The sequence below is a fragment of the Passer domesticus genome, chromosome 3, assembly GCF_036417665.1.
Source record: "Passer domesticus isolate bPasDom1 chromosome 3, bPasDom1.hap1, whole genome shotgun sequence".
NCBI lineage: Eukaryota > Metazoa > Chordata > Aves > Passeriformes > Passeridae > Passer > Passer domesticus.
The window spans coordinates 72538182-72554978 of NC_087476.1; the positions used below are offsets into that span (position 1 = coordinate 72538182).

At 35.8% G+C, this 16797-nt stretch overlaps 1 protein-coding gene across 3 annotated transcripts in view; it reads right to left on the bottom strand.

The window, feature by feature from the left end:
* Positions 1-16797, bottom strand: part of TTC13 (tetratricopeptide repeat domain 13) — a 39320-nt gene that overhangs the window by 22037 nt on the left and 486 nt on the right. For 2 of the 3 annotated variants that reach the window (XM_064413890.1, XM_064413889.1), the window contains exons 2-8: positions 13333-13427; positions 10532-10607; positions 7678-7748; positions 5437-5502; positions 3889-3981; positions 2716-2832; positions 1784-1894 (exon numbers count right to left, since the gene is read on the bottom strand). In XM_064413890.1, coding sequence (XP_064269960.1) covers positions 1784-1894; positions 2716-2832; positions 3889-3981; positions 5437-5502; positions 7678-7748; positions 10532-10607; positions 13333-13427 — 629 coding nt within the window. Of the gene's footprint in view, positions 1-1783; positions 1895-2715; positions 2833-3888; positions 3982-5436; positions 5503-7677; positions 7749-10531; positions 10608-13332; positions 13428-16218; positions 16766-16797 lie in introns of those variants that run through there. The other variant, XM_064413891.1, reaches the window with a different exon arrangement.

Sequence of the window (16797 nt, forward strand, 5' to 3'; positions counted from 1 at the left end):
AATGTAATACAAACAAAAGCTAACAAAATAAGCATGTGGTTAAAGAAATATTCCTTTTCAAAGAATCTGATTAAGAACTCAGCTTTTCAAACTAGAGTGGCTACACAAACTGGAATATTCAATACTAAGACTTAAAATTAAGGATGGAATAGTCAACTACTTTATATTACTAAGGAACATGCAAAAAGTATCTTGAAGTCTTCAGTGCAATAAATTAGATGCTGTAAGGAAAGAATTACTGGTATCTTTAGTCAATTTAGAAATCCGTATTTAGAAAAATTATCAAATATATTCTGAGCACTACAATGTGTGCAAAAATACCCATTGAAAAAAATGTAGGACAATCACCTACAACTATGGATAGGCTCATATCCTAAGTTTTAAAATCAAGTTTATAAAATCAAGACTATTACTCCCAAAAGCAGTGATTCAAACAAATCTCTTTTCACTCAAAAATGAACACATCCACCCTCAACCCAAATCTTCAATTTTCAGCAAGCCTTATAAAATCTAACAGATGGCATGTATAGCTTTCCTTTAAAAGGCAGCCTGAATCTGACTGGAAGATAAAGTGTACCTGGGAATGAAAAACCACTCAGTGACAATCTCTCTGAACATGAACATCAGAGAGAAGATGCTTCCTTTGAGAAAAGAAATTGGGTGGAAGGAGTAATGCAGAAATGTGTTGACCTGCGTATCAGAAAGAAGAAAACTTTGCTTCTATTCTGCTAACTAAGACAGCATTTATTTTTGTCAGCTGTATTTTCACCACAACTTTTTGGGGTCTTCGTTGCCTACAACAAAAATCAGAAATCCAGACTATTATTTGCAAGCATCTCTTCTTACTGCAAGAAGATACAGACAATAAAAGCTCAATGAATATGATATTCTCACAGCACACAGTGAGACTGTGGAAAAAATTACCTGCTTGGGTACTAAAAAAGTGAGGAAGTGGACTGCAAAAAAAAAAATTTAAAAAAAGTGCTTGCCAATGAAAGACAGTGGGCTGAAACTGGCTTGCCTCCAGATTCTGCATATAAGCCTTAATGAACCCCAAGCTGTTACCAGAGGTTAAAAAAAAGCTTCTACTGTTGAATTCAGGAATCACACCATTGCATCTTAATTTTTCAATTACTCTCCACTCTGGAAAATGGCAGCAGTACCTCTAAATACTTTACAAACAAGAAATAGGGGCAATATTACTACACCTAAAACAGAGAGAAGTTTTGAGTTAAAAAATGGTGAAAACTTAAAAAGGCATGGGATGAACTTGCTTCCCTGCTGATTTTAGAAACTGAAGAGGCAAGTATGTTCCCTCAAGTTAGATATCAGCCTTCCAGAAACAACATAAAATTGAAATAAACGTGCATAAATGCAAGGCTCTACCAGCACTTTCCTTTTTACTCCCTAGTTCGTTCAAGTAAGAGTTTAAAATTATTTTCCTCTTCATCCCTCTCCCCTTCCCAAAATCTAGGAAATCTCCATTTCATTTTGAAATTTTTCAACATAATCATAAACACTAACTAAATACAAATATCTTTCAAAGCATTATCTTTAAACATGTCTGTTATCACTGACCTAATGAGGTTCAACAAGGTCTGCAGTATTTACATATCATATAATGCAATCTTTTTATTTTGCTTGCACTCGTTTACCTTAAAAATCTTCCTTATGTGAGAGAAAATACATATATCAACACTAATGATATTTCTACTATTTTATGGAAATAGCTTCAAATAAAGGGTATTGTTCTATGATGATGAACTATTTAATATAGCTTTACCTTCAGAAGTCCTCTGTGAAAAAAGGTTAAGCCTTTATAAAGCATAGCTATAGGCTGATTTTTGTTCAGTTCCAGTGAGCGCTGAAAATCTTCATGGGCTGTTGCATAATCCTATGATAAAGAAGATTTCGGATGACACAAAAAACAACATACAAATAAAGAGGAATACGTACTTTTATTTCCACAGAAGTAAACTACAGATTTTTATTTTTACAGATATTTATCTGAAGTCAGTTTCAGAGCTAAAAAGTAATGATTATCAACTACCAATCAGAACATCAAAGAATGCACAATACACTTTCAACTTTTACAGAAAGTGCTGTATACTGTATAAAGTAAATGGAAAAATGGCTGGGAGCAAACAGTGAAATCAGAAGAATCAAGTAGGAAATCAGCTATCTAGTATTCACACAATCTTTGAAGATAAAGCTACTTGTTCTACATGAAAGCTTTAAGAACAAGACACAAAATGGGATGTTAGCACTTTTGTAGTTGTTTTTTGTTTATTGTGAGAAGTGTTTGTTCTTAAGTATATAGAAGACTTACTGCCTTAGACTTAAGTGTCTTCCTTTTTAGAGTGGTGTTCATCAATACTAATTAAATGCAGCCACAGGTTATAAATCAAGTCAAAGTCTTTACCCACATCCTACTCCACAAACACAAACAATCTGAGGTGTTCATGCAAGGTACTTGTCCTCTGATTTTTGGCATTAAATAGATTTGCAAATTAAATACTTAAGAGAATACTTCTGAACTGTCAGAAAGGCAGCTACAGGAGAAGCAGGGCTTTTGTTGTTATATTGGTTTGGGGTTTTTTAACTAAATAGGAAAGAAGTTCTAGAACAAAAGTAACAACTAGCACAGAAGTCAACAAAATCATGAACAACATCCCAAACAACCAAAGCCAAAGAGAATCAGCAAAATCCACTAACCTCAGATATGAAGTAAAGGGTACCTCTGTGCCTATAGAGCCTTGCTGATGGTTGTAGCTGAATAGCTTTGGTGAGATCTGATAATGCTTCACTGATTCGTCCTAGTGGGGACAATATCTAAGAGTAAAAAAGCCAAAACACAGTTTAGAGCAGACAGACTGAATAGATTTGTTTTAGAAATATGAAGATTATTCTTTTCCATGTTCAGCTTTAACAGAGTAATTGTATTGGCTAGAAAAGGCTGGAATGTGCCACCATAAATTTCAGTAATTATGGCTTTTAAATCCCTATGAAAGAGTAAATCTGAAAGAATTTTTCTCAAAACTATCAGTGTACATGAACATCACCACACTCACAGAAACCCTGTATTCCAAACAAAAAAAAAGTCAGTCAATGCAAAATACTCAATTTTAATGCCATTACAATATATTCAAATGAAAATGTAATTAAAGTCACCTCCTAAGCCTAATCTGAAAAAACCATTCCCCCAATGGAAAACAGTCCATTCCCAATTATTCATATGCCTTTCACATGTTTAGATCAAGGTTCACAAATAAGCCAAGAGATCACTAAAAACATTAAAACTCTGAATATTATGGCAGCTATCATTATACAGTATGCTGACTTTAATATTTATACTTTTGGTTTGTCTAAAAAGCTGCTTCTTAACATCTTAACATTTTCTGTAATTTAGTTAGTAAAACAAAACTTGATTTTTAAAATAAAAAATGTATGTGGGTTGGAATGGCTTTAAAATTACATGCACAAATATACACCCAAAACATTTCATTTTTTAAAAATTTGGTATTTAACAACTAGTATTCACTGTAGATTTACTAAGGTGACAAAAGGTGCAAACAGTAAGGTTCAAGTGGTATTTTGATTAATTTTATTTAAAAAACCTTAAACACAAATGATCTTGTTATATAGTAGGTCAAAACTGAACACTTACACAATATATGCCATTCCATTGGCTAGAGTAACTCTATACAGTCTGTGTCTTATTTTTAAGCTAAATATGACACAAATTACACTGTTTGAGAGAAAATGTACATATTTTAAAAGAAAGGAGAACAAAACATCAAGCTTTAGCCATTAAATCAGTTAAGACATAACTAGAAACACTGTAAAATTGCAACTTCGCCAAAAGACTGAGAAGAAAAAAATGCTCACTTCAGCTCGCTGTTCAAATACTTCAGGATGATCTGGTTCTAGACTAATCACCCTACTGAGCTCAAACAGAGCAAGTTCAGCATTTTTCATATCCTGAAAAGTAGAAAAATAAACAAGGTGAACAGCTGTGCATACTTAGACTAATATACTCTCAAGATGAAGGACAACTAGATTGGCTAAGTGTCTGAAAGTATAAGAGTTTGTATTAAAAGCTCTTCACACCCTTGCTAAAAACATCAAGATCCATTGCAAATAGCTGGAAAAAATGCCTGTCTGCTACAAACAACAAAACTAAACTTTGTTTGTACACATCTTTGTGCTGCACCTCTAATAATTTATTCACATAACCCTGTGAATAAATATTAGATTTATAGCTCCAGAGGTATCTTGCTCGGCAGCAAAGCTGGTTCAAGCTCCCACATGAACTCCCAACAACAGGCACACCCACCAGTGTTGCCATCAGCACTGTCTGCAACTTAAACCAAGTAGTACTGATAAATGGGGAGACACCTACAGCATCCTGCCTACCTGAAATTTTAAACTGTCCTCAATGAAGTAGTTACTTCATTAGCAAAAAATCAAAGTAATTATATAGCACATTCTGTATTAGATTTCATTATCTTTTCCTTCTTTCTCAAAGCAATTTTGTCCTTAATATCTTTGTGTCTTGAAGATGTCACACAAAAACTTTTACAAAGTGAAACTGTATCAACACCTAGGTAAACTGAGAAAACAAACTCACGCTTATGTTAAAAACAAGCAAATATTAGGGACTTCAAGCTCTTGTCAGCACCTCTAGATTTAAATCTAGAATTAAACATTCTGTACAAAGAAAATTTTCAAGGAGTTATTCAATTATTTATTCTTCTAGAACTCCAGCAAACATTCAACCATGACTCAACTGGCCACAAAGTCCTACAAGGACCACAGTCTACTCATAAATTTCTTTCTGCTCAAGAAATTATTTCAGCAGTAAGTATTGCAAGCAATTTAACTTTGATTTTTTAAAACAAATTCAAAGTGGCATACTTATCAAGAGGCATAAGCAATCAAAAAGCAATGTGAAATCCAGTGTATTGGAAGAGCTGACAACGTTCCCAGGCTGCAAAAGACTTTTTCATTTCCAAATACAGCTGAGATATGGAGATGAGCTCAGTGGGACTTCATGAACCTGCCTCTCAGAGGCAAGACACTGCCTGTCATCTTAATAGGCAACACGTCCAAGAAGCAGTGGCTCACAGCCCTACTATCAACCACTCACAACAGTGCCTAATCTTCTCCTTTGGCACACTTATGTTGTGCAGCTTTACTTCCACAGTCTCACACAGCAAACGTACCCAAGGCTTGAGCAGTATGATCTGCTAGATCCCTCTGCGTCATATAATGCACCAGCCAAGGGACAGACTCCTCATGGAAGCAGAGCAGCACAAAGACTTTGGGGCATACTTAACACATTCTAACCAGTCTAGTTACTCCTGTTACAGGCTTTCTTATAGTTCAGACTCAAATAATTCAGTTGGGTATTAATTAAAAAAATTATCTACTCACATGCAGTCCTTTTTTTCCGTATGCTATCCCTCGTCCATAAATCGCACTAACCAGCTCCGGTTCTTCCTGTTAAGCGAATAACATATTAACTTGTGGTGTAGGTTTTTTGGCTTCTTCAATATGTATTTAATTTTAGCTGATCTGAAGTAGTAAGCAATGAACAATCACAGCTGACAGGCAAAGAAATTTATTGTATTACAGTCCATACTTTCATATGCTCACAATTTCCAATTCAATTTAATGGAATTGTTCTGGAGTATTTGTCTGATAAAAAAGCCAAACAGAGAGCAGCTATCGAGCCAGTGACCACCTACGAGAAGCTATTACCCTGTGTACATTAGAATAGATTAGAATACACAGTATTCATTAGACTACTCTGTTACCCAATCCTTTAGTTGTAACCTTGCTGGTAATTATGTAACTTCTTCTGTCTTATGTCACTGAGCTGATAAGAAACATGCAATTTGGCCACTTAAAGCTTATTTTGCATGCAATTTAAATTCAAGATTTAAAATTTGGGAGCAAGATATTGTGACATCCTGATGAAATTTATATTCAGACATCAACTAAAACCAGAGGTATTCTACCAAAATACTTCTGTAAAATTCAAACCAACTTTCCTTGAGTTAGATTTAATTTTGTAACTTTTCTACTTGGGCACTTAGGGAGGATACACTCCACATAGTAAATCTACTTCTTGTTTGATGTCATTTACTCCAACCACAGTTTCCCATACAAATTTCAAGAACTACACAGCAAAACTGTTTTGTCAACACAACAATGCCTATACAGTCAAGTTTCCCTGAAAACCAGTCAGGAATCACCACCTTCACACCTGCAAGGAACACAGCTGTACTACAAAAGTTTGTAGCACATAATACGTGGCAAATCAGTGCTGGCGGCTTGCCAGACTCGAACTGATTTCAAGTTTATACTTGGCTACATCAACAGTAGGCAGCTTCCTACTCTTAACACTATGGCTAAGCAAGGCTGTTTTGTTTAGTTAAATGTTTTAATGCTGACTTTATATGTATTTAAAATTGTCTTGTGGAAAACTGAGTGAACAATCATGTTTATTTTACAGCCTTTCAGGCATACCATAAACATTATATTAAAGCATACTTTAAACTGAGATGTGGGCACTGCAGAAATACTCTATCTCATAAACACTTCTCCCAGCATCTTTCTACAGTTGGGGTATCTCGCTTATCTTCACCCATATTAAGTTTCCTTCTGAATAACAACAGGACACAATATGTAAATCCAGTGGTTTTGGAAGCAGGATTTCTCATTAGGGTAAAAAAAAATCCTCACATTAAAACAAATCAAAGACAGATATAATTAAAAACCTATATCAACCCAATAAAAATAAAAGCACACAAAAGCCCCGAACATTCTTGTCCTCAGATAAATTCCCTGGAATAATTCCATTAAATTGCCACACTTTCACTCAATTTAAGAACAGGCCATATGACACTTAAAAAATACATGCTATTATTTGCAGTATTGCTTTCAGCTTGCATTTGTGTACTATAAACAGTTTAAATGAAAAAGTATGTCATGCTTCTGGATGTTCCAGGTTTTTAGCAATAAAAATGCAGAATTTTTAAATCATCTTTAGTTGAAGCTTATAAATTGTTGGGGCTGATTTTGTTTTAAATGTGACTACCTCCTACTTAACTGCAGAAGATTCTGAATTCTTGATTTTGGTCAGGAAAAACACCCGTGATATTAGTTATGTTTTATTTATATATTAAACTAATCAAATTCTTACTGTTAAAAAAGGATAAAGGCAGCGTACAAAATCATTTACCATTGTGAAAGCAATGTGTTACTTGCCACTAGCAATAACTCATCCCTGTCAGGGCTTTTTTCTCACATTACTGGTAACATGCTGTCACCCAAAAAAGTCTACTTTAAAATATCTCATCCTACAAAACAAGCAGACAATCTAAGAAACTTCAGCTCTGCAGAGGTCAGGCCTCTGAAAACACGTGCTTTTTTGGTCAAAGTGCCATAAAACTTTATGCCTACAGATGAGAAAAATACTCACCAAATAACCAAGATACTGATCACCCAGTTCTAACAGTATGCTTATGTTTGGATGGAAAAGAAAATGAACAAACAGTAGAATAATTACTCTCATGTAAAAAATCCTTAATTTAATATTTGTTTTTAATAAAGACATATGTGGCAATGGATATTTTCATTAAGTTTTTGGGGTCCAAGCAGAAAACTTACCTGCAGCATTGTTGAAAAATGTCGTATAGCTTCATCATACAAGCCGTTGCCAATCAACACGTATGCAATTGCTAACAAAACATTAACAATGTAAATAAAAGAGAAAAAATCTGACTTAAAAAAATATTAATACTATCAAATTGTAAAATGGTTACAATTACACTGTTTCATCGCAGTAAAGATTAAAATTCTCAGAAGATTCCTGAATGGCCACCAAAATGTCATGATTTCCCTCAGCCATTACCTAGCATTCATTAATTACTCAATTCATACTGTGCTCTTCAGAGCTGTTTTGGGTTTTGTGATCTGTTTATGGGTTTTCTCTCTCTTTTTTACAAGTTATTCAGGAAAGGGCCCGTGTTTGGTTCTCAAATACTTAGGATCAGAAAAGGTACTATGATCCCAATACAATAGCCCTGGATGCTTTCTCAATTAGAAGTGCCACCTGGCTATCATGAACTTTTTTTGACAATTTGATTAGGGAACTTCTACTTGTTTGTACACATATTGCTAAACTATTACTTCCCAATAAGGGTTTCCTTAATTTGAATTACCTAGAAACAGCTCAACTAAACTGATTTCATTATTCATTGAAAAACAACTGAGTCTTTGCCTATGTTATAACTATGAAAAGCTTTCAAGTTCTTGCATGTGCCCCCATTTTGAAGTAGAAGCCAAGTGTTTGAAAATGAAACAGACCATTAGAAATATGTTCCTGTAATCTCCACAAGATATAAAAATGCAGTCAAATCACAAGACTGGAAAGCTGTAGTTTTGCTTTCATGACTGAAGTTGAGTTCTGACAGCTGAATATATAAATATTGTTCATTTTGGATTTTTTAATCTCTAACAATTCTTAACTCTGAACTAAGCTCCATCTACACTGGCAGCAAAACCCAGTACCTTGAAGACCACAGCTATGAAAATTAGAGAGAATTTCTCCCCAGGCAGTTTGTTCAAACAGTTGGCAGTGGAACTACGAGCAGATTTCACCTTCCCCCCGACAATGAATTTAGCAACAGAAGAGGCACCTCTTAGCTTAATTATTTATTCAAACATGAGAAGAGACAAGCAAGTCAGTTAAAGCAAAGGCATTATTAATAGGACACAGACACTTATCTTTCAGGCAGGCAGAGCCACAATGTTTTGGCAGTGCTGCTAAAAACAGCTCATTAAAAAAGGAAAACAGTTACTTGAAAAAGAAATAAGAAGTGTATTTAATCCAGAGCTTGTCTCATACTCAGAGTACTTCTATTATGAAAAAGGAAGTATTTCTGTGCAATATAAGCTTTCTCCTCAATAAATAAGAAGCTTCACTTGTCACAAATAGATAGTATTACCAAAAAAGGGAAAAAAATGGGCAGGGGGAAGGACAGGATGAAGAGCTCTTGAATTTTCCTCATTTCATTCCTCTTCAAGACTATACAGTTAATAGTATTATCTTTAGGGTTCCAATCCCAGAACACAGAAAAAGTAGAACATAAAATAAAGTCAACTCAACCATTCCAGTGTTAAAAAAAAATGTGGAGGATGCAAGAGAACCAAGACCAATATTGTCACTCAGTTGTCTTACTGATAACAATTGCATTTAGTTTCCACAAGACACTTGGCAAAATGCCCAAGTGAACTGTGAACTGTCTGTAAAACTCCAGCAAGTGGCTGACAGCTAGTACCTGATCCAGTACCAGCTTCTTTTTAAACAGTATCTTTTTGATTTTTTAATCTTTAATATTACAAAACAACAAGTACTTCATTATGAAAAAATCTAACGGTTAACAATGGCCCATTACCCAAAGTATTTCAGTATTTCAACATTCCTTCAGAAGACCCCATACATTCTATGTTATTTTTCCTCAGAACAGTTAAAAAGCAACATGCACAAACAAGAAGGATCAAACCAGGCTCCTTACACCACAACATCCTTGGACTAAAGTGGGTAGATAGGTGCCAGCCTACATGCCAAACATGAGGAAAGAGACCTTCTAGCATAGTATTCCAAGTGTACAGAACAGATACTAGAAGTATCAGATATTTTCACCTGAATAGAAGTTTTGGTATTATTTGAAGGATCCTATGAACATAGCAAAGTAGTTAGGACTATAAAAAAAGCTTAAGCCCCCAAATTTTCCTGGATAAATTCATTAAGGTAAAAGCTATGTCAAAAAAACCCTTCTTAATTATTTTAAGTTCATTAGAGGGGATTAAAATCTCTCTTTGCTCTTATACAAAATATAGCTGATGCCTTCAGCTCACACACATCCTCAAAAATCTCTTTGCTGCCTTGAAGAAGCAGTGCGACTCCATTTTTGAGTCCCTTGAGGAAAGTATTTCCTGCTCATTTATTAGTAATGCCCCCATTTTTTTGTGCCGAGTGTGCTTTGAAAAAACTTCAAGTAGCAGCCTAGGACATAATTCAGAAAGTCTTCCTGCTGCATTTTAAGTTTTGATGGGAGGAGTGTGGAGACAGGAAACAGATCCAAGACTCATGCTTCATAGAAAGCATATTGCATTGGTAACATTTTCTGGATGTTTGAACAGTTTTAGTCATCAATAAACACGGAAAAACAGAAACAGGAAGTAGCTGAGTGTATTAAAAAGGACTTAATCTGAACTCTGTTTTGAATACCCACTTAAGCAGATATGGTGAAGAATTCTAGTGAAGAAAGCAGGAAAGATTTTTAGCAACAGAGAGAAGTACTTGCTTTATACAATCAGAGAAAACTTGCTGTATTTCCAAACTTATTAAGATCAATTTGAAGTTAATACATTACTTCAATCATCAATTTTGAAAACATTTAGTGCTAATAATTAGCACATCATTCACCTGCACAAACCTTTATATAAAACATCTTACCCAATTCTTCATTTGTGTTGTCATTATCAGTAGCAAATGGAAATCGTTTTTGCTCTGCAAGCAACTTCGCTTGACTCTGTAAAACATAATATTTTTAAGTGCTCAGCAAACAACAACCCAGAATTTAACAGAAAATCCATGTCTTAAATCCTTAAGAGAACGCCTTAAAACACAAAGTTAAAACTAATGTGATTTCACTAAGGTAACTGAAATCAAGTTCATTCCTAGTCTTCCACAGGGAGAAAAGCTTCTCTTCACTCAGATGCTGCTGTTTTCCACTCTAATATAAGGGTAACCAAACCCCAGAAAGAACATTGTCAGCATTTTACCAGGGACTGATGTTTCTGTATTGCAAGTGCTTAAGGCAAAGTTTTCAGGCCTTTTTAAGACATCTTACTTCATATGAAATTTATACTGTTTACCCTGTAATTATTCAGTTGTCCCCTGCAAGGGAAGAGTACTGCAGAAGAGGAAAACACTGAAAATAAAAACTGAAAAGAGCATCACTCCATCAATATAGAAAAGTTAAACTTCACAATGCTACACTAAAGAGTCTGTCCTTTCAAAAATGACATTCTATCAGTTCTACACTTTGTTCAAATTGTAGCCTTATCTAGGATGTCTGTTCCCTAAATAACACACCTATAAAAACCAATACTGTCAAAGACAAGCCCCTCAGAAATGCAGAAATATTCAGCTCAGTTTACTTCCACAAGTACTTTTCATAGACAGCTGTAAGCCTACCAGAGCAGTTTATGTTAGAAAAATACAAAATGTCCATTTAAATCAATAGGTCTTTCAAACTGTTTTAGGAAACAAGAAGGGGGAAAAATAACATCTCTCCATTCAATTATCTTCTTTCAATTCAACTAAACAGCTAATTTCCACTACTGTCCTACTTTAAGGTTGTTTTGCCCATACAATCAAAAGTAGTCACATTAATTGTGTCCATGACACAGACATTTCATTTATCTAAAAAGTGCAAAAGTTAAATGGTCAAATTCCATTGCACAGTTTTTGCCCTGTGTGTCTAATGATGAGGAGAACATTTGGTCTGCTCTAAGAACTTGAGTGTTTTGGAAAGCACGAATGAATCCATCACCAAATGGATTTTACAAACTTTTTATTTTTTACTGCAATTAAAGGTGATGTATGAGCTCTACTCTGCCTATATCTGCACCTCTCAGCAACAGAGTGCAGCAGTTATTTCCCTTATAAAGAAAAGCCATTAATAAAACAGCACAAAAATGAGCAGGGTTCAACAGATATAACAATAAGAAAACTAAATCTACATTGCAATCCATATGCATTTACAAACACAACATTTTCATATCACCAATGGTCTTCATGTAGCATTAATAAAATGACCTTTAACACTTAACTCTGCAAAACATTATTCTTCCATAGTTGTCATAATATTAGGAAAACAGCACAACATTTTTACTGAAGGACAATCTCTTCATTGATGGATTTACAAAAACAGATCTACACATCTTTGTCTGCAGACAAAGATAAGATATAGCCAGATTTCACACTGGTATTGGAAAATAAGCCCCAGGCAGAAGGATCTCACAACACATTAGAATTATTTCCTATGGATTACTGAGCTGCATGTGACAGCAGGAGAAGTAACACTATCTCATCTGTTTTGTCATTGCAGAGGAAGAGAACTGTTGGGGTGGCCAAGAAAGTGGTTTCACATTTCCACAACAAACTATGAACTCAGGTACAGGTTAAACATCCCGCAACTCTACACACAAAAAAATGCCAGTCATTCTGCCTACAATAAACAGGAGAATTTTCATCATAGCATCATATCCCAACAGGTTTAATTCCCGCTCTCTTTAAAACAACTGGTTTGGGTTTTTTTTAACAGGGAAATTTCTTTCTAACAAATATACATTTCACTGTGTTAGAAAGAATTGCTGGTACTGTTGGACTAGACTAGAAAGATCTTCTGACCAATATATGGTGAAGTCTAAGGAGAACATTCAAGTTAAACAATTGGCTTATTGTATTTCCAGTATAGTTGTTTTAATTCCAAGTGTCTCCGTTGGAGAAGTTGCTTCTAGTTAAAATATTGCTTACACATTCCCTCAGCCAATAATTTCTAAAAATTTGCCAAAGCTACTTTGTTTATTCACATGGAAGTAATTTGAAGATTTTCCACACCTGTATTCTACTGAAGACAACATCAAACCTCTGTTCTCAAAAGGCTAAGAGTAGCGTTGCAAGAAAACCCAAATTCCAAAATAATCATCTTGAGGTCTCTACCAAAAAATACTGTTCTTTTGTTAGAATATTCTTCACATGCCAGGTCAGGATCACATTTAGTGAAACACGGTCTGAAGCCTCTAATTCTCATCTTTGTACAATGTTACTTCTGTAGAGGCTAGGAGTCATTACTCCTACTTTTACATGTGTTTTGTAGGAAACCATAGGAAGCTAATCTGGGTAGAAAATAATGCACCTCCCCCTTTTTCAGGCATAGCCCCCGCACCCCAAAACCAAAAAATTAATTGGTTGCTTAAGTGAGGTGAAGGTTAGCTCTCAGTGACAACATCTGCTTCAATTAGTTGACAGCGCTAAAGACTCATGACAGATTACTACAAAGTAATACTTTTATGAGCAACTTGAGTTTATTCATACTTAAGCCTTTTGGGCAGCTATGCCTACTGATTAATAGATCTATTTGCACTTATTTCCCTGAACTTGATTCTAACTGGTTATGCAGCTGAAGTGATCTGTAACTTCAACAATCTAGTAAAATCACTTTGTGCATTATATTCTTGACAACATACCAGAATTTTTTCTGTATTCAAGGAAAGTATAGATTCGCAAGACGATGATCCTCCTATGTCACAATCCGATTCATGGAAGTGCAAAAATGATGAATCTGGGAGAAGAGAGAGAAAATAATTTTAGGAAGTCATATTGTTACATACATGTTCTATTATCACATCTCACATTTCCTCATGTTTGGTTGAGCACCTTCCCCACTGGGCATCCCACAGGGCAGAACTTTCATGAAGCACTTTCTGCCCATAGCACTACACCCACACAGCCAGGGAAGCAACAGCTGACATGAAAGCTTTATCTAATTAGTTTTATCCCTGCTTATGCTTCTGGTTAGAAATAGATTAATAAAAAGAGATGCTAAAAAAATGGGGCAGAGGTGAAAAAGGAGGAAGCTGGAAGCAAATAAGAGCTTGGGGCAGGCATGTCCTCCTTCAGCATTATGATTCCATTCTCTCACCCAAAAAGTAACAAATTAAAATTATCATTCCAATCCCAGAGATGGAAATAAATGGAATGGACCATAAATAGGTAGCGGAAAAGCTGCAGAAAACAGAGGTGTAAAGACTGTAAAAAGCAGCCAGAATAATGAACTTTAACTGATCAAACATATACAAAGGTACACTACTAAGAACGTAATTTCAAAAAGCGTAAGACTGGTTCATTTCTCCTAAAAGTCAAACACAGCTTGTTGGCATAGCAGAGAAAAAGTTTAATATATCAAAAAAATAAAGAACTAACAATAATAATCAACTACACCCCCTCCAATTGATAGACAACAGAAACCACTACTTCCCCTACACGATGCTTTTAATTGCTATTCCAATAAAATTGTTAACTTTTGAATATTCAGAACCGAAAGCTTCTATCATCTTCAAAAATTTCAAGAATAAACAAGAAAAAGCAAATATACAGCATTATCTCCTTGAGACCATGTCCCAAACACCAAATTTATCATCTCCCTTGATGTTTGTAAATCTAAATTTGATGCCAAGTTTGAAAGGCTGGGGGGCAGGCTGTGCTCTTATATTTTGACTTCTTAAGGTTTGCAGTTAATTAATTCCCTATCTCTCACAAGCACAAAGCTAAAAAAGAAAGAGTCTTCTTGTAAAAAGAAGTCAAAGCAGCATTAAAATCATACCCTGTAAATAGGAACTTGGATCTATGTTGAGCCATAAATGATAACCAGAGGGAGAAGTTTTACAACAGAAGCAAGGGTGGTAAAAAGCAGAAGTTCAAAGTTTAAAGTCAGTCCTGTAAGAACAGTGGCAAACCACTCATAGTTTCCAAAAAGAGCGCTGCCAGCATGAGGTTTCATCACTGCCCTTTGTTCTCCACATTGGTCAAACACTCCTGCACTACAGCAGTGTTATTAACATGTTACTTCTTCCTGTCGGGGCTTCTGATTCAGCAACTTTGGAGTTTTGGCTGCAGACTCCACAAAAAACTTTTGCTTCAGACATCAAAATAAAGAGGTGCAGGCATGGCCTACCTCTGGAATAATTTTCTTCACAACAGCAAGGATTTACTGAAAGAAATTTTTGTTAAGTAGTAAGGAATAAGACAGCCAAGCCACAAGCTTGATACAAGCTACAGCAAGGAAAGTCCCCCTCAAATCTTGCAGTTCTTGGGGCAACAAACTGCTTTACTCATATGCAGAAATGGATGGGCCTTTGTCTGCGAGCCAGACACAATCAAAACTGAACCACGTTAACAACTTCATGAAAATGAAGTTTTCTTCATTTTCAGAAATACCAACCAGAGAAAGTAATTTGGACCTTGTAGTAGGCTACAGAGAAAACTATTTGAGACCCAAAAAAAAGTAAGCTTCTGTGCAAGTTGTACTAAAACAAAGACCGAGAGCTTAACGGAATTTTTCAATTAGCAATTCATTTAGTCCTAACACTTAAACAAGCTATTTGAAGGTATGTTGTTCTGTAAGTAAAGCCTATCTTACTACCAGTGCATGCAAGGTACCTGAGATATCTGATGATTCAAGCAGAATTCTTTGTATCAATCCTAGTTACACCGGTTTCTTTAAAACAACATCCACCATTACATCAAAATTTAATCTTCCAATTCCACCTCTGAAGGAGTGCCTTGAGTCAATCATTCATGTCAGGTCTAGTAACAGATGTAATCAAGTGCTTTGTCATTTATTAACTTGTAGGGTATACAGATTTTTATCTCAACACTGGGTGAAAGTCTTCTTGTTTTATGCTTAAGCTTGAATAATTTGTAGCAACGGTTACCTGAGATAACTTTCCAGATCTGATTTCACGTTTTCATACTATGGCTCTCAGCCACTGTAGCCACACACACACACAAAAAAAAAAAAAAAGGTGATAAAAAACTAATCAAAGAACTTTATAATGTGACGACAAAAGCACATACGCAAGGAAGGGAAGAATGCAAAAACCCAGGCGCAGAAAACTCGTAAGAAGTTATTTCCCCAAAGTCTATTATTCAAGTGGAATACACTAGTTTTATATTAGTTGTTAGGGACCATGGGATTTGCTGATATGAGCACAGGCTTTATGAAATAAAGGGCAGAAAAAAAAATCACAAAACCATGCTGACAGCTAAGATGTCATGACACATCGCTGGTTATTCTCTCATACATAATTTAGTATCACATTCCAAGCAATTGATAGACCTTTTTCTTCATCTCTATTACATACACATTGCAATTCAGACTGGCATCTTTGTATGGCCCATTCACACCATACTCAAGATCAACAATCATAATACATTAAACCACATGATCCAGATACAAAAGACATTGAAGCAGATAAAAATAGTTTTAACTATGCCTGTATCAATTTAACCTGAAAAACAGCAGAAGATCTGCTACGCAAACTTGGCACTCGTAAGAGAAGCATCCAACTCACCAGTAGAACAGATACAACTGTAGCTGAAATTAAATTGAGCCACATCTCACTGACTGAAACACGGAACTGACACAGTTGGAAGATGAAGATCATCCAGTTCAACCCTCCTGCAGGGTCACTTTGAGCAGGTGACACAAGAACACATCCAGCTGGGTTTTGAATGTCTCCAGATAGGGAAAATCCACAAGCTCCTTGGGCAGCCTGCTCCAAGTGCTCTGACACCCTCATGCAAAGTGGTTCTTCCTCAAGCTGAACTGGAACTTGTTGTATTTTAGTTTGTGGTCACTGGTCCTCATCCTGTTTCTGGGCATCACTAAAACGTCTGGCACCATACTCTTTGACACCTGCCTCTGAGATATTTATATACCCTAACGAGATTCCCCCTCAGTCTTCTTTCCTTTAGACTAAGCAGGCCCAGCTCCCACAGCCTCTCTTCGTGAAAGACGTTCCAGACGCCTGGACCCTCTCCAGGGGCTCCTTGTACAGAGAAACTCAGCAACAAGAGCACGGAGTGCTGGCATATGCCCGTACTACTGGGCGCAGGAATTAAGAAGCAGGCAGAGTCCAGCTGCCGGGTTC